Below are 24432 nucleotides of genomic sequence, written 5' to 3'. Positions count from 1 at the left end.
TTAAAATCACAGTGTCTGTGTTTTTATCTGCTGTACATGGATAAACTTATGAAGCCTTCTTGTTTTAAATTTAGTGCTGCCTGACCGTCGCAGTCTCCCATTATATGCAATATATAAATATATTGTTTGAAAACACTGCATACACTTTTAAATATATTAATGTGAATATATTTATTTACAACATATTTTACAATGTATTTTGAATATAATTTAGAAAAATAAAATGTATAAATGTGAATATGTTGATTTACAAAATACATTTATAGTATATTATAAATATATTTAAGCAACATGTCATGTTTAAAAATATATATTATAAATACATTTCAGGTTTAAAAATTCCATATATTAAAAATATATTTATTTTCCATATGGGATCTGATGATCACTAACTTATACAAAGGTAAGAACATATTAACATGAATTGTTCTCCTTTTAAAAAGTAGGAATTCGTTAAAAACTGGAAAATATAGCCTTGCTATAAGAAATGAAATTGAGGTCTCCTCATTTGATTAAAATGCTTGCATCTAAATAGTTCTTTAGCATTTGACATATTTATACAGACAAAACTGCACTCAAGTAATTCACATGCACTCTTGAATGTTTGATTTTCAAAACCCTCGTTCTCAAATTGTAATGATCTCAGTTGTGGTGTTCATCAGCCACTGTTTTCTTCAATCAAATAGACGTTTCTTTTGAGTCATGCAAAATGAGGCATATCCAAGACCGGGCCCACCTATCTAGTCTGCTGCGTTGAGGTTTATTTAGTGACTCTTCAGAGGTCCACCGTGTTGAAAGGTTAATGAAATAACAATGGCATATCTTAACAACCCCGTCTTTTCTCTCGTCAACCCATTCTAACTTGCACCTTTTTCTGCTGTAATTTTTTTAAAATTGTATTTATTTTGCTATTAAGGGAGATACAAGCCAGTGTGATTAATGTAGAGTTTAAAAGCAGCTCTATGTACAGTAAACCGCTGTTTTGTTAATTTTGTTTTTATTTTTAATTTTTTTATGTCTTGTGTTACTGCTGCTTTGTGCTTGACATCTTAATCAGCTGCAAGAAAAGACCTCTGGCCCTAAAGACCTATGTCAGATTAAGTACCTACCACACCCTTTTTTTGAAAAATTCCAATGTTATACAATTATAATTATCATTCTAGAATGAGATACATACTCATGTTTTTATGTACATTTCAGCATGTTTGCTCTACCTTTCCCCCTGTCCTCCACACCCCCATTACCTCAAAAACTTGTTAGACATACAGACATGCTCGAATTTGTTGGTACCCATACAGCACATTGAAATAATGCTTCATTCCTCCTGAAAAGTGATGAAATTAAAAGCTATTTTATCATATATACTTGCATGCCTTTGGTATGTCATAGAATAAAGCAAAGAAGCTGTGAAAAGAGATGAATTATTGCTTGTTCTACAAAGATATTCTAAAATGGCCTGGACACATTTGTTGGTACCCCTTAGAAAAGATAATAAATAATTGGATTATAGTGATATTTCAAACTAATTAGTTTCTTTAATTAGTATCACACATGTCTCCAATCTTGTAATCAGTCATTCAGCCTATTTAAATGGAGAAAAGTAGTCACTGTGCTGTTTGTTATCATTGTGTGCACCACACTGAACATGGACCAGGGAAAGCAAAGGAGAGAGTTGTCTGAGGAGATCAGAAAGAAAATAATAGACAAGCATGGTAAAGGTAAAGGCTACAAGACCATCTCCAAGCAGCTTGATGTTCCTGTGACAACAGTTGCAAATATTATTAAGAAGTTTAAGGTCCATGGAACTGTAGCCAACCTCCCTGGGCGCGGCCGCAAGAGGAAAATTGACCCCAGAGTGAACAGAAGGATAGTGTGAATGGTAGAAAAAGAACCAAGGATAACTGCCAAAGAGATACAAGCTGAACTCCAAGGTGAAGGTACGTCAGTTTCTGATCGCACCATCGGTCGCTTTTTGAGCGAAAGTGGGCTCCATGGAAGAAGACCCAGGAGGACTCCACTTTTGAAAGAAAAACATAAAAAAGCTAGACTAGAATTTGCTAAAATGCATATTGACAAGCCACAGTCATTCTGGGAGAATGTCCTTTGGACAGAGGAGTCAAAACTGGAGCTTTTTGGCAAGTCACATCAGCTCTGTGTTCACAGACGAAGAAATGAAGCTTTCAAAGAAAAGAACACCATACCTACAGTGAAACATGGAGGAGGCTCGGTTATGTTTTGGGGCTGCTTTGCTGCACCTGGCACAGGGTGCCTTGAATCTGTGCAGGGCACAATGAAATCTCAAGACTATCAAGGCATTCTGGATCGAAACGTACTGCCCAGTGTCAGAAAGCTCTGTCTCAGTCGCAGGTCATGGGTCCTCCAACAGGATAATGGCCCAAAACACACAGTTAAAAGCACCCAAGAATGGATAAGAACAAAACATCGGACTATTTTGAAGTGGCCTTCTATGAGTTCTGATCTGAATCCTATCGAACATCTATGGAAAGAGCTGAAACTTGCAGTCTGGAGAAGGCACCCATCAAACCTGAGACAGCTGGAGCAGTTTGCTCAGGAAGAGTGGGCCAAACTACCTGTTAACAGGTACAGAAGTCTCATTGAGAGCTACAGAAAACATTTGATTGCAGTGATTGCCTCTAAAGGTTGTGCAACAAAATATTAGGTTAGCGGTCCCATCATTTTTGTCCATGCCATTTTCATTTGTTGAATAAAAAGCAAAAGCAAAGTCTGATTTCTATTAAATATGGAATAAACAATGGTGGATGCCAATTACTTTTGTCAGTTTCAAGTTATTTCAGAGAAAATTGTGCATTCGTTTTTTGTGGAGGGGTACCAACAATGAGCACGTCTGTATATTCCTATGCCTTAGGTTTACCAAATTTCAGTTAGATCTTGCAGGACTGCCCATTTGTTAGACCTTGACCTTCAATTGTAAAACAATGTTTAAACTCGGATACTTTTAATGGGTTTCTTTTGTTCATAACTTTTTTTGGATTTTGAAAGATAAATTCCAAAGCGGTGTGTTTCTCAATTATCCAGTAGTCTGTTTGCATTCTGGGTTTTCACACTGCCTGTGTGTTGTTTAATCTTGCTTCAGGCTTGAAACTGACAACATTTGTAGGTTTAGCATCCAATGTTTTTGTCGACATCTATGTTTTAGTTTTACGTTGGTAACACAACGCAAACAATTGTATGTTAAAAGATAGCCCATGGTAATTTCTCCTCCAGAGCATTCAGTATGCTTAAGATATGAATCCTGTGCAAATCAGTGTTTGAATGTGAGTTACAAATAATAATGTCATCACTATGGGAGCTCTAAATTCCATAATCAAGAGGATTTCTATTTCTGTGTACAGGTGATGCAGGTTCTCTGGTTTGTAGAGCCCCGAGTTTGAAGACACTTGCAGCCAACTTCAATCTACTGTGTAGATATCAACGTAATAAAAAAAAAATCAACAATATGAACATAATTCAGATCATTTATTTAATATCATGTAATCAAAGAAGCTACAAGATGATATTATCAAAGTCTACTGGAAGCCAAAATAGTAGTATAGTATCTCATGTTAGATTTTGAAATGTCACATTTTTCGATTTTTGTTAGTTGTGTAATTTAAAGTTATTGTTTGCCTGTAGTAAATGTATACATGATAATGTATTATGCCAAACAATATCCCAGATTTAGATGTGGAAGTATTGCTAGCTGATGTTTTGTGGTATGTTTATGTATCATTTTTTTTAAATGACGTCCTTACTGCACCTTAAAAGCAAAGTCCAAATAAACAAAACCAGGTGCGTAGATCTCCAAATGCATGAATTGTTAAAAGTTCAAAATGTTCCTCACACTGCTATTTGAAGAGTGGTGATATAAAAAAAACACTACAAAATAAAGATTAGGGTATGTGAAAAAGCAGTCTTTTATTAATAGAAGAACAAGCAGAAAGGTTGATTACGTTCAAAAAGTTCTCAGTGCAAACGTTTCGGTTGCATGACCTTCCTCAGTGTATCAAAAACAATTAAGATGGGCCTACCCATGTAGAGGCTTGCCCCATTTTAGGCTTGCCCAGGCAATCTCTAGCCAAATAATTCACAGCTTCTGAAAAAAACACAATGGAGATATTGTGTAATGCAAACCAGAATTTCTGCTGATTTATTGATATGTATTAGTGTTTATTAGCACCAACAATACCTTTGCAATGAAACACAGAAATTCTTTATTTTATTTATTTATTTATTTAGAGGGGGGTTAAACAATGTAAAACAAACACCTACAGAAATATTTACACAAAAAAAACAACCTTTAAAAAAAAAAGTTCTCTCTTGCTTACTAAGAAAGAAGATCATCATAACTCCAACATGCACTGAATCAACAGTTAAAACTATGAGCGACAAATGTTTTGACGTGTCCCTTCGTCAGTGTACTACAGTGATTAAGAAATATGCGGAAGAAGACCAAACTTTGTCTACTTTGCCTAGCTTCTTATTGTTGTACATTCACACAGTACAAAGAAACATATCAGGCGAAGGTTTCAAAGTGAAGTGTCTTCGTTGTAGCAACACAAAGTGTTTGTATTACTGAATCCTTATGAGTGGGTGTGAAGTGGATTTAGTACTTCAATAAGCAAGGTGAATAGGACTTACAGTGTTTATTTGGGGTAATGAAAGGATAGGTGTGGCCCAGGATCTTGCATTGAGTTTGGTTTTGTCAACTGCTACTGGTTTTATGGTGCTTTAAAAATATAATTTATGATATTATAAAAATAGAAATACCTACACTATAATTGTGCTATTGCACTACTATTATGTCATTGTAGATACAAATTGCTTTAATGCTAACTTATTACTTCTTATCTCATATTGTATTCTAGTAGTATTTGCACTTACTGTAAAGTAATTACCCTGTAACACCTGTAAGTTTGCCTTGGATAAAGGCGTCTGCCAGATAAACTAATGATAATAATAATAATGATAACACTAATAATAATAACACAGTTCCCTCAACATTGTGAAAAACCCATCTTGACACATAAGTAAGAAACATAAAAAATAAAGCTTTGGAATGCAATAAGCACAAATATTTTGCTTGAGAGGAAGGCCAGCCTTTGTTGCACATTTCAGTAAAACTATTCACTATAACATTCAGCTCAATCGTGTATGACATCACTGCTAAACAGACGTCTCTGAAATTGTACACCAGCAAACCTAATACCTGCCACTGTTCCCCATGGATTAAACTGAGTATTTACTTTTGAGTATTTCCAGTTAGGGTTGTATTCGGGGTTAACACCTATAATTACGTGAAAGGTAAAACTGTACAGAATGCAAAATTACATTTTTAAAAAACACTTGAAGACATTTCTGTATTTCAATAAAAAAAAAAAAAAAAAACACTCTGTATCAAAACCAATAGCCAGTGAGACTGGTAACTAGATATACAAAAGTAAGAACGATTTATAAGTAAACAAAGAACAAAAAACATAAAGAGCAGAAATGTAATACAGACTTTCACAAAATGGGTAACACTTTAAAATAATGGCCGCAAATTCAGAATGAATTCCAGCTGAATCCACAGGAATAACACCTGCGCTTCCTCCGAGTTCTGAAGGAATTCATTTTGAATCCAGCCCTTTTAATTCATCATAACTAAAAAAACATTTAGATTCTCTTTCCCCCAAATCCATTCCTTTAATAACCCTCTGTTCATTCTTCACTAGTTATTTTTATACTCACAGTTCTTTCAGACTTGGCTTCTGTACAGCAACGATCAGACACTGCAGTCTAATGTTTTTTCTTTAGCAAGTACCTATTTGTTAGTCACTGAGCTTGAGGCTTACAAATGCTTGCCAGGGTTTTAAACCTGGGCCCCAGGTCTAGCAGCTGATCAGGGGTGAACTCACTGTCAGGAATGGAAATGGCATCAAGAGGCAGCATTTCAGGTTCTTCACCTTCATCAGCATACGGGTGAGGATTATACTCGAGGAGGTCACCTCGACCAGAGTGTAATGAATCAACTCTCTGTAAAACAAGACCAAAATAATACTGTAATAATACGAAAAAAAACACAAACATGTTAAGACCAGTCCCTATAAAGTAAATAACTCATGATTATATATATATATACAGTGCCTTGCGAAAGTATTCGGCCCCCTTGAACTTTGCGACCTTTTGCCACATTTCAGGCTTCGAACATAAAGATATGAAACTGTAATTTTCTGTGAAGAATCAACAACAAGTGGGGCACAATCATGAAGTGGAACGAAATTTATTGGATATTTCAAACTTTTTTAACAAATAAAAAACTGAAAAATTGGGCGTGCAAAATTATTCAGCCCCCTTAAGTTAATACTTTGTAGCGCCACCTTTTGCTGCGATTACAGCTGTAAGTCGCTTGGGGTATGTCTCTATCAGTTTTGCACATCGAGAGACTGAAATTTTTGCCCATTCCTCCTTGCAAAACAGCTCGAGCTCAGTGAGGTTGGATGGAGAGCATTTGTGAACAGCAGTTTTCAGTTCTTTCCACAGATTCTCGATTGGATTCAGGTCTGGACTTTGACTTGGCCATTCTAACACCTGGATAAGTTTATTTGTGAACCATTCCATTGTAGATTTTGCTTTATGTTTTGGATCATTGTCTTGTTGGAAGACAAATCTCCGTCCCAGTCTCAGGTCTTTTGCAGACTCCATCAGGTTTTCTTCCAGAATGGTCCTGTATTTGGCTCCATCCATCTTCCCATCAATTTTAACCATCTTCCCTGTCCCTGCTGAAGAAAAGCAGGCCCAAACCATGATGCTGCCACCACCATGTTTGACAGTGGGGATGGTGTGTTCAGGGTGATGAGCTGTGTTGCTTTTACGCCAAACATAACGTTTTGCATTGTTGCCAAAAAGTTCGATTTTGGTTTCATCTGACCAGAGCACCTTCTTCCACATGTTTGGTGTGTCTCCCAGGTGGCTTGTGGCAAACTGTAAATGACACTTTTTATGGATATCTTTAAGAAATGGCTTTCTTCTTGCCACTCTTCCATGAAGGCCAGATTTGTGCAGTATACGACTGATTGTTGTCCTATGGACAGAGTCTCCCACCTCAGCTGTAGATCTCTGCAGTTCATCCAGAGTGATCATGGGCCTCTTGGCTGCGTCTCTGATCAGTCTTCTCCTTGTATGAGCTGAAAGTTTAGAGGGACGGCCAGGTCTTGGTAGATTTGCAGTGGTCTGATACTCCTTCCATTTCAATATTATCGCTTGCACAGTGCTCCTTGGGATGTTTAAAGCTTGGGAAATCTTTTTGTATCCAAATCCGGCTTTAAACTTCTCCACAACAGTATCTCGGACCTGCCTGGTGTGTTCCTTGTTCTTCATGATGCTCTCTGCGCTTTAAATGGACCTCTGAGACTATCACAGTGCAGGTGCATTTATACGGAGACTTGATTACACACAGGTGGATTCTATTTATCATCATTAGTCATTTAGGTCAACATTGGATCATTCAGAGATCCTCACTGAACTTCTGGAGAGAGTTTGCTGCACTGAAAGTAAAGGGGCTGAATAATTTTGCACGCCCAATTTTTCAGTTTTTTATTTGTTAAAAAAGTTTGAAATATCCAATAAATTTCGTTCCACTTCATGATTGTGTCCCACTTGTTGTTGATTCTTCACAAAAAATTACAGTTTCATATCTTTATGTTTGAAGCCTGAAATGTGGCAAAAGGTCGCAAAGTTCAAGGGGGCCGAATACTTTCGCAAGGCACTGTATATATATATATATATATTTGTACCACCATAACCTTTTTTTATGATTGTATGACAGGGAGGACCCTGTCTCTGGTTCTTGTGTGCAGCTGGGGGGCGTTACAGCAGAAGCGTTGCTAGGCAACCAATTGAGCAGGTAGGCTGGCCGGGCTCTGAGCTGATTGGGAGGTCCGGATTGGCTGGGGGGCGTGGCCAGGGAGGCTGAGTGCAGCTCAAAAAGTATTAGCGCCACAGCTCGAGGTGACTGCACCGCCATGCTACACAGAGGGGCCCTTTGTTTACATCAAGGATGATGATGTTATGGTTACTTTTATATATTTTTTCCTCTATTTTAAGCATTCAACTACTGTATATCCCCATTTTCTGGTTCCCAATTCATCCTAAAGAAATCACCAGGCACTGTAACAGTGGCAAAAAAGGTCAGAACCTCATCTGACGTCTATTTAACATTATATTTTATTTCTGCTTTTTTTTGTATGTGGACTCAGAAATATATCTAATGGCAATACCGTACGGGGATTAGAGTATATGTTTTTGTGTTTCATATTTCAAAACATACAACAAAAAGCTGTCTTTGCAGTATGTGTACTAACCTTGCTTATCAAAAACTTATTTATCTGAGCCATACAGTCATATTGGCTGTTTGTTAAACACGCTTGGTCCATAGTAGATTCATTCTGTGTGGAGAACAAAAAAAAAGATTTCAAATGTATTGATTCTATCAACATTACCAAGCTCTAAAGAGGTCACGGAAAATACTAGACTCAAACCGGCACTGTACTAGTCTTTATCTGAAATGCATTTGACATTAGTATATTATTATTGCACAAATAAGCTCCAAGACTGTTCTGTTACCTATCAGGACATTGTGTTTTTGTGTTGCATATTCAAAGCAGCACAATAAAAAGCATGTGAAGATGTGTACAGCACTACCCTGCTTTGTGACAGCTGGGATACTTGCATTCATTCATTAACGTGATGATTTCAAAACAACAAGAGCTGTCCTTCCCTTGCGTTTACAAATGAGTACCAATCAATGGCAATTAAGTTCCTCACTGCGTGTTTTAAAAGCCACTTGGAAGAATATTTTCCTCTCATCTGGGGCGCTGACAGTTTTACTGCTGTACTGACTTACCAAGGCTGTAAACAGTGGTAGCCTTGGTAGCTCAGTTCTGCAGTTTCTGCACAGCACTCATAATAATAATAATAATAATAATAATAATAATAATAATAATAATAATAATAATAATAATATACTGTGTTATTATATTAAGCACTGTGAAAGTAAAGAACTAATTAGACTTACCCAATTATAGTTAATGTTATTCACTGTCTCTACCCAGCTTCCATTTTGGTCTTTATAAATCTGAAATAAAACACGTAATAAACATTGAGCTTCAGCTAGTGAACTGTTTCTTGCAAGTCGTGCATACATTATTGCTGATTGCCTTTGCATTAGAAATGGGGGCTGACTTTCTCTGCTGCAAACAGACAGAAAACGAGCCCCAGTATGTTTAACATGTATTTCTTACAGCATAGAACACTAGAAAGACTAACGCTTCGAATGCTACGTGTAAAAGGTATTTTTCACAAACACGTACCCAATAGACCTCTTTGCCATTTCTCACCAGATGACTTTGGTTTTTTTTTGGGGATCCATTAATGACTAAAGGAATGACTAAACTGGCTAAAGGAAGATATATGGAAAACAACAACACCACCCGTGAAGTGAATTTAAAGCAAATTTATACCTGCTGTATAAATAGGGGCTGGACAAAACATTATAAAGACCTGCAATATGTACTGTAACACACACACGTTAACTAAAGTGACTGCTATTTGATTTACTCTAAATGGACTGTCTTTAAAATGGAATCGCAGGTATATTCTGTAATCTATAAAAGCTGCATTCTGCTTTTGCAATTCAGTTTCAGTCACAGCTGATGTTAGAATTTCATAGAGGGCTGATTGCTGATGCTTCTCTATCCAAAGCTCCATACGTTACTGATGTTTCTCAAGGATTAGCCCTAAAAGTCAAATTCTGTAGAATCTCTACATCTCTCCAATACAATTTAAACACCTTGCAAGCATTCTCTAATCTGTTAACCCCATACCCTCACAGTATTAAAGCACATGTTTGCAGTTTGTTTTCTTTGTCCAACCCCTGCAACTTAGCAAGCATAGTCTTTCCTATTGCAATCATTAACATAGCCTTTCATAGTGCAATCACTTTGCTTTAAATGACATATTGCTGGCAGTTATATACACTGATCCAGAACAGCAGAGCAGGCTATAGGGATGTGCTCTGTATGTAGGAGGGGATTAGAAAGAGTTCAGTTTACCTGGCAATCCGAGCCTATGTGCTCTGTATTGGAGTTCAACAAGGAGGAATCGCAGTGATCAATTTGGGTGAAAACTAGTTTGTCCCGAGCAGATGTGCAAACTAGTGCTAACAGCAAAATACCTGCAATACAGAAATATCAAAAGGAAATGAATAGGATATACATTTGTACCCAAAATCGAGGCATTTGCTATCTCCATACAGCACACCCATTACAGAAATAACTCACTGATCATTTCAGAAGCATCGAAATGCATAAATCAAAATGCTATTCGAAGGGCAGAACCTTGCATAAAGACTAAAAGTGACTGCATTGAGAAGTTAATGCGCTTTGGAATGCCTTGGCATGAAAGGCGCTATACAAAATAAATTTGAAATAAAATGCTATTACACTTATCGACCTCAACAAAATCCTTAGGGTCCTCCACATGACAGGTTTCATAGATATTTGGTCAATTCATTTTTTACAGCAGCAATGCAAATTGATTTAGAGCCTAAACTGACACCCCGTAAGCTATTTGTAATAAGTTTGCATTGTGCATATAAACTTGGGTGCTGTTTCACTGGCGACAAAATGCATATTCTATAGCGAGTCTCTGAAAACAAAAATCTTGACGAAGACTGTACTGTAGCAGTAAAAATCCACTGCTTATCTATTAAAAAAAAAACATTAAACAAAGAAACCAAACCTAGGCATAGCTGACATCATCTTACCCAATATTAGAAACAGAGTTGCCAGCCCGACTCCAATGGCTCCCGTGCCCATGCTGTGACTAGTCAGTCTCAGTGGGTTGCATTTGTGCATTGCAGTGCATTCACACACAGTCACTGTCAGGTTCTGCTCAGATGATTCACCTTGTGTGTCCTGAATTTTAAAATGCAAGACGTAAACTCCACTGTAAACGTCTTTCTCTTTGATGAGTCTGACCGTATAACCTGTTAAAAAGCATGGGAAGGAAAGGAGCTTGGATAAATGCTTTATTAACATTTTCTTGATCATCATTTTTTCGATGAATGTGACAGAGGACATGAAGATTAATAACTAGGAGCTTATTACGTTAACTGTATTTACAAATGCTCGTTATCCAGATGGTGTTAGTCAGCTTGCCCTCAACCTTGCATTAAAAAACATCTTTGATTCACAGCAGAACAAAGTGCATTTCACAGCAAGGTTTTGGTAATCCTTACCCAGGGTGGACTCCAGTCTCCACTTCCCTTTCAGGCTTTCCTTTTCCAGCAGCTGGAAGAAGAAGGGTCCGGAGTAGGGCTCTTCATCCTTGTCCTCGGCGGTCAAGTCTGCCACTGAGGCAGTCTCGCCTACACACATGTCAATGTCGGTGGTGAGCAAATGGGGGGTGTTGTCATTGACATCAGTGATATAGATGACTAAAGTCGCTGTTCCAGTCATGGGCGGTAGACCTGGAAAAAAATCAAATAAAACCAGTTGGTATGTTCGCCTTTGTAAATGTATATTATGGAAGATTTGCATGGAAATTTTGACCTTCGTCATGCTTTTCCCACACTTAGAAAGGCTGTTTCTTAAAATTCAGGTGCTTGTGAATTTAGCCCTCATGGAAGGCGAGAGACAATGGTGTCTGCCACAATAAAACCTCTTTTAAATAATGTAATACAAAAAAAAAAAACTGGATGTAATCTGTGGTAATTCCTTACATAGCAGGTTGGTTAGTTTAGTGATGCTTTTTAAAAGGCTGCCTTTAAGCCATAGGTTTCTATTGCTGTCAGTGCTAATGTATAGAGTCTGCCCTACCCTGTCTGTGCCCCAGTGTTCCTGTACTGGTCGGAGTGCTGTGCTTGTGCTTATTTTGATTCTCTGTGTTTATTTTGGCACGGTATATATTTAATTATATTTTTTGTCATAAACAATCACATGGCTTTTAAGTTGTTGTTTTTTTATGGGTAAAGTCAAACCTGATTATAGCAACCATTCAAGGGTCTGTCTAAAATGTCCTTGGTCCCCATTCTTCTCATCTCTTACTGGTCATTTCACACAACAGTCTCCAAGTGGCTGCAAGACTTTCTGTATCCCCTTCAGTCACTGCATGTATAATTGGACCATGTTAATTTTCCTCTCTATGTATTTTTTTTATAATGCAGATATGTGGTTTTTTTTTAAGTTTTGGAACTCCATATAGTTCACACAAAGTGTTTTAAAATCACGACTGAAGGGGATATAAAGCCTTACTGTATATGAAAATGCCTGCAGTGTTACTACTTAATAGTTTCTAAAAAATCCATAAACTAGACTTACCATTATCAATTGCAAGAAGAGTTACTGTGTAAGTATTGTTTTTCACATAAGGGGACTCTCTGTCCACCTTTTGCTTATTAGTGACAGTACCAGTTTGATCAATAGAAACCCATCCTGCTGGGTCAACTCCCACTGAGTACCTATTGGAGAGATAAAGCACTAAATGGTGATGCCGGTACATTAGTTAGGAGGCTTCATTTTCAGTATGCATCCACTAGGCACATTGGCCTCATTTTACTCTGAGTAAAAAGTACAAAAAAAAAAATATATAAACTGAATTAGCTTCTTAAAACAGCAACTCATAAGTTGTTGTTTATGGTTTGGCATTTTCTAGTGTTTTTACTCAGTAATTTTCTCCCCTCTAGTTATTGTAAGACACCCCCAGAGAAGCTACAATTGCAGTTCATAATTCTGCCCCACTGAAATGTGTCCATTTGCTGTTTAGATTCACATGTTACTGTTTTGAAAGGCGTGCGTGCCATCAGGATACAATGTCAATACAGGGTGTGCGAGAGAAAAGTGAGAAAGTTGGAAGAGGAGTGTGCTAAATTGGCCTCTGATGTCCCCCCACTTCATGATTTAACTCCATCTTAAACTACTTGATTGCATTTAAAACATCTGAATGAGGGGACAAATCCCATCAACTTACCGAAACTTGCTTGACAAGCTGGCATCCCTGTCAACGGCTGTAAAAGTCTTCAATTTGATTCCAGTTGCACTGTTCTCTTCAACATAAACGGTTCCGAAAGGAGGAATGAACTCTGGGGGGTCGTTGACGTCTTCCACAATGATGGTTACGGTCTTTGTCTCTGCTGCCTCATCACTGGTTTTTTCAAGCTTCCACAGGCCGTCAGCTACAACCTTCTTCACTGTGCAAGTGGAATAAGGAATCTCATTCTCCACCATGATGGAGAGAGTCCTCTTCTGGCCATCTTCGTAGTCCAGAGACTAGCAGATATTCGAGGAAGGGCAGTGACAGCAGTTAAATGTTAAACTGACAACCTTTGACAATGGCCCCAAACTGCTGATTGTAATCTTTTTTAAAGCCACATTTCTCTTCCAACTGCACGTACATGAATCAGTAGTTGTTTGCCTTAAAAAGGTACAGTGGTCCTTGCTTTCCCCACAGAATCCCATTGTTTAGTCACCCACTATCATGCCCCTTTCAAACTCAATGGACCATGTTTAAATCCAGTGCCTAATATAGCAGCATAATGTACCCACTTTATTTCCTAATACAATATATCCTAATAAGAAATCTGGGGCTAGTTTCACAAAGCAGTTTTCCAATTAAATCCAATTCATTTCCATAAAAAAAAAAAAGAATTAAGAAAATAACACACTTATCCTTTAATCCTATAGACTAGCTGAGTGGATTTCTACCAAAGCTTATGGTTTTATCTTAAAATATTGTTTCTTGAAACAGGTAAAAAAAAACAAATAATAAGACAGATTGCTAGCTCGCAGCCTGCTAAGTGCCAGCAGTGCTTTGTGAAACTAGCCCCTAGGTATTAACCAGTTCCTGACTGTTCAACATGGAAAGAAGAGTTCTTTCACCTTCACAAGGGTCAGGACTCCATCGTTGGTATCTGGGTCGGTGAGAATCTTGTAGTTTTTATTCTCGTTTCCACTTACAATTGTGTATTTTGCTTTCCAGCCAGGAGTGTGAGGATAATCTCTGTCTGATACCTTAATTCTGAGAAGAGTCACATTGGAGTCCCGCTCCTTCACATTCGCCACCAGCTGAGACACACGCAGAAACATCATCCATCACTTACTATACAAGGGTATTTTTAGCTACATGCATTGGCAATGTCTTTTGTGTTACAAAATCACAGACTTCTTTTCAAAATGTAAGTCTAAGTAATATTATGATTGAGGGCTTGAATAGCAATTTTTTATTTTTGACAATAAAATAAAGTGTTGCACTTGTATTGAGACACATGTAAGCATAACCAGAGAGCTAGCAAATGAGCTTACTGTTGGCTCAATTCTAATAATCCTAAAACATGATCAGCATCCCTTTGAGTGTAAAAACCAAACTCACCAACTAAAAGATGATGTACAGTAGCTGCTTAAAATCCCAAACGGCAGTTAAGGGTGTGGACACTCCCTATGAATTTCCAATGGTGCTTTATTGTTCATAGCTTTTAAACAGTCAGATTTGGGGTACTTACGTTAGTACCTTCCATGACCGGCCTATTGTTGTTTTCATCTTCGACAGTAATAAAAACTGTAGTGGAACTTGACAACTGTATTTTGTCACCTTCATCCTTTGCTTCAACTATGAGTACATATTTCTCAGCTTTCTGAAAAAGAGAACACAAATATAATAAAAAATAATAACGCAATGCCAAAAAAGAAAAATAAAATAATTTTTTAAACTTTGCTAGTTGGGTGTTCTGAATGGTCCATGTTCAATATATCGAGACAATTGTTGAGAATTTGTCCACCTTCCCTGTAAGTTGGACTTGCATTTCCCCAAATATTTAACAGCAATAGCTGAAAATTCCTAGATAATATTTATTTTCTCACCTCATAATCGATGCACCCCCTGAACGAAATGACACCGCTTTGGTCAATGAAAAACTGGGCGTTATCTGTGTTAGGAGTCTGAGAAAGAATTCTGAGAGTAAATGTTGAATTGACTGTGCCTGGTTCATCCCAGTCCTCAGCTTTAACCAGAACTACCTGTTCACCTTAAAATGAACAAAAACAACTTCTTCAGCAAATATCTGACACAAAACTTTTTTTTTTTTAAATGTAATTTGTAAAACATTGCATCATCTATTCAGACTGAAACGGTGTGGTTTGTGCAGGAAATAGAGAACTATAAATTATTATTAATATTAATTATTTCTTTAGCAGACCCCCTTATCCAGGGCAACTTACAATTGTTACAAGATATTTTTTTTTACTGTCAGTGCAAAAATGTCATATTTTGACCCTCCTGTTCAATGGAGCTCTCTGAGATTTTTTTTTTTTTTTTTTTTAAAACATGATTTCTACAAAACATGATCAATGAACCTTTATATAAAAGTGGCTAACTTACTTTTTATTCAGCAGATTTATATATAAAAATGCTGATATTATCACAGTATTATACAATATACAATAACACCAGGTGGGGGGGGGGGGTAACTTTAATAGACATCAAAAAAAAAAAAAAGGCCCAATCCTACCTTGAGCGGTTCCTTCTTTGACTGTTGCACTGTAGCTTTCACTCTTAAAAGTGGGGGCGTGGTCATTGATGTCTAAGATCTTGATATCAATACCAAGATGAGTATTCAAAGTTCTTGGATATACCTCAAATGCTGTAAATTTAAGCTTTAAATAGGATACAAATGAATTAGAGGGTAGAGCATGGTATTTTTTCTTTTTACTGGACTTACACAGTAGTTCACTTAAGATGTTTGTAGCCTGAGAGCTTCCTAGTCTGTCACAATTGTTCGGAATTGCACAGAACCTATTTTCTAGATATCAGCACATCCACTTTTAAAAAGGCAAGGTGCTTTTCCTCACCCTTGCCAATACTGCATTAAATATTACTTCAAAACCATAACATACAAATGCAAGTTTCACATTTCTCTATGTCAGCGAATAACATGAACCAATTGTTACAGAACATGTAATTGCCAATTAAAAACCTTCAACAAACAGCATAAAGTCAGGTGCTAGCCATAAGAACAAGGGCCACCAGTGTAGTGCCAGGTCAGACTTACTTTTAAAGATTGGTGCTTTTCACGATCTACTTTCTTTACAACAAAGAGTTCTCCAGTGTCTCTGTTTATTCTCAGGACACCTTTAGGTTCTTCATCGACTCCCATCCCAGAAATTTGGTATTCCACCTTAGTGTCATCGCTAACGTTAACCTGCAATGTAAGAAACAATATGTTGCTGCATGTAGAGAAAGCAGAAAGGAGCAACGAGGTTGGATACAGCTCGAATTCACTTCCCACGTGTTACTGTCATGATAAATTCGGAACTGTGCACGATATGAAATTCATACTTTCAATGTTGTAAAACACTTTAGAAAATAACAAGGGAAATATATACAATACAGTACTGTACACTATATTTAATCTGGAAAAAAATTAAAGGCACTATATTTTTGGCCAACGTAATGCATCTTCTTATGGTTTCCAGGGGGAGGGTACTTTCTGCTATGATCAGATTTTTCAACAACTGCTTAATGTTGAAAATATATATATAACAACTGGTATGATGCAGAATGTATCGTTGTACTCATTTCAAGCCAGCAATAACACACAAGATGGGGTGCAGTTGTACTGAGACACTTGTGAAGCACTAGGCCGTCTGGTACTATAATCTTACTTACCGGTATTATGCCAAGGGAAAAAGTAGATCTTCTCTCTTCTTCAATCGTATACATCGCTATGATCCATGATCTTTTGTGCCGATGAGACAGCTGTGACGTCCCATTTCTGTGTGCTTGAAACATATCCAAGTGCTAAAAATATATAAAATAAAATAATGAATACAACAACACAAGGTGTAGTGCCAGTCCGATATATTATTATTGAATTTCCAAACAAATTGCTATAAAAGCACACACACAACGTATTTACAGAATGTAGAATAAACCAGGAACAACAGTGGTGTTTGACATTGAAGACATAAGTCTTCATTGAAGACGTCAAACGTAGTCTAAACAAGGTATCATTTTTGGTCTAGTAATAAATACATCAACATTCATGGAGTGCAGTTGTTATTCCATGAATAAGGATGGTCAAATAACTTATGAGTCCCTGAAGGCTACCAGTGTTTGTTTTTTATGGCCATCCTCGTGAATGAAATAAACACAGCACTTCAAGTTCATTCACAGAGTATGCAGCTTATGTAACACATACAGTGCATGGGAAAGAAACCTTAAAACTGATCATCGCTTTAGCATTGTAGTTATTCAACAGCAACAAAAGTAATACTTGGTGTAAAGATAGAGGATGCATTGTGAACATGAACCTTTATGAAGCACTGTAGTGAGGCCCATCTATTATTTTTTTATAATACAGGGATACCCTTGCGATGCTAATATTAAAAAAGACGAGGTTCAGCAGTACATTTTTTTTAACGTAGTGTTTCAGTGCTGTATAGACGTTCTGTGTCGTTATCCGTTAGTGCTTCAGCTTTATTTGGATGATTGCCTTTACCTTGTTTTAATTTCCCGTTCCTCTCCAGTTTCTCTGAGATACGAAATCATTTTTTATTTTGTTGATCATTAATGAACATTTCTGTCCTGTGGGTGTTGTCGATTGATTGAAAACGAGACATTTTGTGTTTCTATTGAAAGCGATGGTCTTGAGGAGTTGAATGGGTCAAAGTATATTTTCCTCTAGAGGAATTATCACTTTTTGACGTCACTACTGTGGTATTATGTCTTTCTTTTCAGAATGGCTCAGGATGCAAATATAGCCTTCATCCATGTATTATATTCATGTCAGGCAATCGGATTAAAAATTAAAATGTATCTCAGTGTGGCAGGGCAGAAGAGAGCCCTGTGTGCAATTAGTGGGGTAGGGCAAAGCACTACTTGTAATAAATGTATGGTGTTTGTTTATGTAAAAAGTAATGGTTTGTGTTGGTTTAAAAAAAAAAAAAAAAAAAGTATTATAATTCAAAAAGGACTTGGTTATTGTTATTATTATTATTAATGTAATATTTTGAGGTGTATTTAAAATAATGGTCTATGGGGATGTATTGTTATGATTTAAAATATATTGTTTATGTTTATTTAAAACAAGTGTGTGTTATTGTTTGGCAGCTTGGATGGGGTTAAAGCCAAAGTTTGTTTTGTTACTGATGCTATTGTAGTGTTGGAATTTATTTTTTATTGTTTTGTCCAGGTTACAGTATTTGCATTGTTCAGATTATTTTATTAATGTTGAATTAGTGTAGAATTAATACAGCAAAAATGATTTGCTGGAGAGGTCACAGGGAAGGTGATTTTTGGATAGAGCATATATGGGCTCTTATCTGTGTTCCATAGTAACCATTAACCTATCTGTACTCTGTAAGGAGTTATAAGCTAGTTTTGCATTTGACCTTAAGGAGAGGTTAAAGGTCACAGTCAAGGCAATTTTTGGATAGAGCACATATGATGTCCTATATGTGTTCCACAGTATCCATTAACCTATCTGCACTCTGTAAGGAGTGTAAAAGCTACTTTTACATTTGACCAAAGAAAGGTTTTTAAAGAAATGCGTCAGGTGGCCATATTGGTTTACGCGCAAACACCATTTTTGAAAAAGTCAATTGTATTGACACAAGGATGATGCTTGTCAACTTTGGAGTGAATCAGATAAACCATTTTTCAGCTGAAGCGGTTTTAAATTTAAGAAGAAAATGTTGGTCTGCGGCCATCTTGTTTTACACCATTTTGCTTATTTGAATTCCACTGTCCCCAGGATGATGCCTACCAAGTTCAGAGTTAGCTGCTTAAACGGTTTTCAAACAGAAGCAGTTTGAAGTTTCTGCAAATTTGCTGGCAGCCATTTTGATATTAAAATTTATCGCAGCAACTTGTTTCGCAAACTTGAAGCGGGTTTGGTTGTTTCAACATAGTTTGATATGCCAAGTTTCAGAGCAATTATTATTATTTTCTTAGCAGATGCCCTTATCCAGGGCGACTTACAATTGTTGCAAGATATCACATTATTTTTACATACAATTACCCATTTATACAGTTGGGTTTTTACTGGAGCAATCTAGGTAAAGTACCTTGCTCAAGCGTACAGCAGCAGTGTCCCCCACCTGGGATCGAACCCACAACCCTCCGGTCAAGAGTCCAGAGCCCTAACCACTACTCCACACTGCTGCCCAACTGCTTTACCAGTTCCCAAGCAGAAGATTTTGAAAGGTTTTTCAAAAAAAATTGTCAGGCTGCCATCCTTTTATTATCCTTGGTGGGAACCAAGAATATTCTTATGACGTAATATGAACGAGAGAGACCAGGGTACAACGGTACCGCATGGTGTCTCGTTTATTAAACCAGGAAATGTACCCATTGAGACTGTCACCAAAATTTACTAGGGGCAATAATTTAGAAATTGCAAATACAACCAACACAATAAAACATGCGGTTCAAGCTTGACCAGCAGCATACAGAGATCGGAAAACACAATATAATGGCTCTATCTTGACAGGGTTAACTAGAGTCATAGTGGACCATATTTGTAAAGCTTTTACTCCCAAAATATTAACAAAATGACAACCAATCAACTGTAGTGGAAAGCTGTAGAGTTTGAAAGAATGAGCAAGCCCAGATTTCCAGTGGTTGACTGTATATCACACTTTAATGCCTGCATCTGTCATAACGGGTAATTGTCAGCTGTCGAGGTGTTCAGCTGTGCTTAGTAAAACCGAAGCCAAAATGTTACAAATTCCAAACAAAACGTTCTCGTTGAAAAATTATTATTGAAACAGACTAAACTAATTATTATTAACTCACAAGTCAAAATTGAAAGCAACACTCTAAAGATAAATCTGTATAATGGCAAGCAGCTAAAGCCTGTATCTGTCACCGTTTCACATAATGCAACACACAAATAGAGGAGGGTGTAATACTTACAAATGCTGCTAGTATAAAAATCCCCCAAACAGTCTTCATTTTCTAAATGCAGATCAGTGCTTTCAGTAGTCCACTTATCCACTCGACCTTATAATCCTACAAACCCCAGGTCAGCCTTTATATCTCCTTGTGAGATGAATAAAAGGTTTAAGTTGGCACTGTTTCATGAAATCAACCTGAACCATATCTGCTGGAAGAGGTACAGAGGATAGTTGCGTAGTTAAGGAATATTTCATCAGTTTTTCCATATCATTAGTAATCTGTGTTATGAAAAACAACGACTGTCTCGCTCTATGCATTGCTTATTCCTCATATTAGATATTTGCATTGGCACATACTGGTACATTGACGGCTGTTTCACTGTGAAGCTCAGAGATTCTCTGTAATGCCCAAGCATTTTTTAAATTTGAAAAGCTACTGTATTTATGAAACAAGATTCTGTATCTTGTATAAAACACCTTTTTTTCGCCCCCTGTCCAGCAACAGATAATATACTGCATATGATTTAGAAAAACCCCCAAAAACAAACAAAAAAAAAACGAATATAGAGGGAAGGCTAAGCATTTCGTTCCATGTGATACAGGAATAGGAACAGGATGACTCGAGAGCTGTATTCATTTGCAATCCCTGCTCCTGTAATTTATTCAGTTAACTTCCTTTTTCGTCCACAAGACAAGAAGAGGGCTTGTTTCAACGTTTTGTTTGTGGAATGTGCTGAATAAGATTAAAATGCATCATAATGGTGTTTTTGAAACCACTTTTAATCCCATTTGCGAAAATATATAAATCAAAAAGATTGTGAAGGTAAATAATAGGGTTTCAAACAGCCACTTCATGCAAAAACAAGTCGAGCCAAAATATTTTCTCAGTGTATCACCTGTTTTGCATACAAGACATTGATTTTACATTTATGTTCTCATTCCTTGCAAGACAGAACAGGCACACCTGTACCTCACAGCAAACTACTGTACAAAAGCAAGGTGCACATCAGGAATTGTTTTAAGTGGGTAACTTGTAGCAATTCCCATGCTACATAATGTGGGTGTAAGTCTCACCCACCTGTCCCTTTAATTAGGGTCAGTAGCCTGGCCAGGTTAAAACTTCATTTCCCTTAGTTCCTTGCAACCACCCTCTGTTCATCCTCTCTCCCCATTGGCTCATTCAGATTTCCACCCCTCCAATCTCAGAGCTCCTTAGTAGCCAGCAGTTGTATTAAAGCTGGCTAATCAGGCCTGAGAGAGACTCCCTTTCTCACAGGAATCCATTAAACTACAGCATTTTCTCTACTTAGATTTCAGTGAATCCATTACCATCCTTAGATAATTCCAGTGCATCCGTTCATTTTCTTTTGTCGCTGCGCTTTGTCTAAACTGCTCTTTTTGTTTTCACTGTTACTTGTTTAAGTTTAGCTGTTTTTCTAGGTCTGTTTAGTGTTTGTTGTTTTATGTGTGACAGCCTCCATTTTTTCCTGATCCTCCTGATTTTTTCCAAACAACTGTTCACCATTCAACTCAACACTACTGGACAGTCTCAACAATTTCAACGTACTCAATGTTTTCAACTTTCTACAATCACCATCATTTCGGGACACTTTGCTGGACTGCCTTATTTGTGGGTGAGATCATTTCTTTTTTGTTTGGATTTTTTCTACTTTAATTTGAAACTTTGTTTCCTGTATTTTTGGTTATTTTTGATTATTTTGTTACTTTGTATGGATTTCAATAACCCTGCTATTACTGGACTTGTTGGGCCTACCTGTCATTCTCCCACCATTGCCATAGAGACTGTTAAATGTAATTGTTTCCACAAGTCACTGTTTTTCATCTGTATCTATTTATTTATCTTTTGTCTATCTGTGTGGGTTGTGTTTGTGAGTGTGGGTTTATTGGAGACCCTCTGGACACCATTCATTTTCTACTTTGTGAATCTGTTTAGCCTTCTGTTTGTCCCTACATACTTATCTGTACCAGCTTTATTCTTACCTGTTACCTGCAATTATTTGAATTCCTTTCTTATCATTATTCATTTCATTCATTTGTTAATTTTTTCATTTGTTGACATTATTGTTCACAATAATAAACCGATTGTTATTGAAATTGACACCTCTGACGTCCCTGCTTTTGCTGTCTGTCACTCTTGCTGACTTATTTAGCTATAGGAATAGCTAGTGCTATGTTACTTGACAAACACTTTATTTTTACTTAAAAAAAAGTCTAACTCTGCACTACACCAAACGTAATAAACCATCTGGCTTGTGCTATTTTCTTGTGTGGAAGACTCGCGCCATTCACGGGTTCGTGCCCCTTTGATTTTTTTTTTGCGCTGATGCACTATATTTTTAATAAACACAAAATAAAACAAACACAAAACAAAGCGCTTACTAAACAGGTTCTTCCCTGACTAACTTGCAGGACGGCTAAGCCATTTACCTGACACCACAACAAAACCCAGAGCAAAACCCATTTTGAAATGTACCTATTTCCAATGAGAAAATGGGCGAATTTGTGTCTTTTCGTTCACATAAAGTCAGAAAAAAACAACATATGAATCCAAATTAACATGTATTTATACTAAAGTAATACAAAAATGACTACAAAAGATTTAGAAGTGAGTAGTTTTTCGAGATTTACGATTATACTGTAAATCACTTTCACGAATCAGCCCCCAAATGTAGTCTCCCATCATGTTCTCATTATACTGTCCTTCATTGACAGCTCATCCAGGAGCCTCAAAGCCGTGCTGCTCCATAATGGTAACAAGTACCCATCTCTTCCCCTGGCTCACTCGGTGCACCTCAAAGAGGATTATAACAACATCAAGACGCCTTGAAGTATGATGAGTACGGCTGGGACCCCCGGAAGGTGCTGATGCCAACACTGCACATCAAACTGGGCCTTATGAAACAATTTGTCAGAGCTCTAGATAAGGAGTCAGCAGCCTTCAAGTACCTTCAAGACTTCTTCCCTAAGCTGTCTGAGGCACAGGTCAAAGCCGGTGTCTTCTGGAGTGCAATGAATTTCCCAAGAAGCTCACTAGTAAGGAGAAAGCGGCTTGGAACAGCTTTGTCGCAGTGGTTCGGGGCTTCCTGGGCAATCACAAGGCCAAAAACAACTATGTGGAGCTGGTTGAGACTCTGGTGAAGAACTACGGCACAATGGGCTGTAGGATGTCCCTCAAAGTCCATATCCTTGATGCTCATCTTGATAAATTCAAGGAGAACATGGGAGCGTACTCGGAGGAGCAAGGCGAGCGCTTCCACCAGAATATACTGGACTTTGAACGCCGCTACCAAGGACAGTATAACGAGAACATGATGGGAGACTACATTTGGGGGCTGATTCGTGAAAGTGATTTACAGTATAATCGTAAATCTCGAAAAACTACTCACTTCTAAATCTTTTGTAGTCATTTTTGTATTACTTTAGTATAAATACATGTTAATTTGGATTCATATGTTGTTTTTTTCTGACTTTATGTGAACGAAAAGACACAAATTTGCCTGTTTTCTCATTGGAAATAGGTAAATTTCAAACTATCACTGTCCTGGTCACAAAAGCAAAGTTTGTGGGGAATAATAGCCATTTTCTATACTTTTGAGGCATAAGCAATTAGGAAATAACACTTACTACCCAGGAACCAAAAAAAAAAAAAAAATTGTTACACGGTGTAATCTAACTGCCTGTCCTTTATACCCTGCACCTGGTCCCAATTCCCCATTACCGCCCAGGTGTAGGGGATAATTAAACAATAAAACAGTTAAAACAATGAAACAATTAAATTAACAATTAAACAAACATGCCTACGCACATGTTTTCCTCAGGGAGGCTTTAACCCCCTCCCTGCTGTCTCACACTTGCAATTCCTTACAAAAGGCATGTTGGAAAGTAAATGACAGCCCTTCGTTGGTTTAGATTGGTACCTTCATGACATCCAACAGATGTTTTTTTGATTGTTTTGTATGCTTCAGGTTTTTAAGTAGACTTTTTATTCTGGTCCTCTACTGTTCTTTGTTTTTCGGGTTTTTTTTTCAATTCCTGTAGACCAAGTATGGCTCTTTAATCGTCTATTCCTGGATTTTTATTTTATTTTACATCACAGTGTGTCTGCAATGGCCCATCACGCCATAACAAATCAATTCTCATTTCTAAGCATTCACAGACACATGTTCAAAAACGCAATCACACAAAACGAATTCTAGCTGAACAAAGGTTTCAGCAGTGATGCGGTCGAGCCAGAAAGCATCACCATTCTGCCACTGACACACAGACAGATAAAGTAAAGCATTCTAAAAAGATGGAGAAAGACACTTTGGGGAAACACTTAAAAACACTAAAAATTAGATAAATGGATGGCCTATTAATGTGTCACTGGAAGTTCACTATACAAATACAATGTGAATTCGTATAATAATTCTTGTTTAAGAAAATCTATATTTTTGTGGTGTTCTGGTGCCTTCAGATTGAGAAC

At 37.3% G+C, this 24432-nt stretch overlaps 1 protein-coding gene and 1 long non-coding RNA gene across 2 annotated transcripts; both read right to left on the bottom strand.

Moving 5' to 3' along the window:
- Positions 1–3489: 3489 nt before the first annotated feature.
- Positions 3490–15068, bottom strand: LOC117422358 (desmocollin-2-like). Its single transcript, XM_058990890.1, has 11 exons — positions 14913–15068; positions 14555–14686; positions 13935–14120; positions 13027–13325; positions 12378–12517; positions 11297–11527; positions 10823–11044; positions 10110–10231; positions 9074–9133; positions 8361–8444; positions 3490–6033 (listed from the first exon to the last, which is right to left on the bottom strand). The coding sequence occupies exons 2-11, from the start codon at positions 14567–14569 to the stop codon at positions 5833–5835; spliced, it is 1560 nt and encodes a 519-aa protein (XP_058846873.1). The 5' UTR covers positions 14570–14686; positions 14913–15068; the 3' UTR covers positions 3490–5832.
- Positions 15069–15575: 507 nt separating this feature from the next.
- Positions 15576–16842, bottom strand: LOC131698582 (uncharacterized). Its single transcript, XR_009307640.1, has 3 exons — positions 16717–16842; positions 16100–16249; positions 15576–15704 (listed from the first exon to the last, which is right to left on the bottom strand). It is a non-coding gene; the product is annotated as an uncharacterized LOC131698582 (long non-coding RNA).
- Between the last annotated feature and the right edge of the window lie 7590 nt (positions 16843–24432).

The sequence above is a fragment of the Acipenser ruthenus genome, chromosome 18 (genome assembly GCF_902713425.1).
Source record: "Acipenser ruthenus chromosome 18, fAciRut3.2 maternal haplotype, whole genome shotgun sequence".
Taxonomy (NCBI): domain Eukaryota; kingdom Metazoa; phylum Chordata; class Actinopteri; order Acipenseriformes; family Acipenseridae; genus Acipenser; species Acipenser ruthenus.
The sequence above is the reverse complement of the archived record's forward strand: the minus strand, read 5'-3'. Positions and strand labels throughout refer to the sequence as shown.

Coding starts and splice junctions, on each gene's coding strand:
- LOC117422358 (XM_058990890.1), bottom strand. Junction 11,528..12,377: donor TCTTCTTGCAATTGATAATG/GTAAGTCTAGTT, acceptor ATTTTTTTCCAG/GTCTACCGCCCATGACTGGA. Junction 10,232..10,822: donor AACTCTGTTTCTAATATTGG/GTAAGATGATGT, acceptor TCTGTATTGCAG/GTATTTTGCTGTTAGCACTA.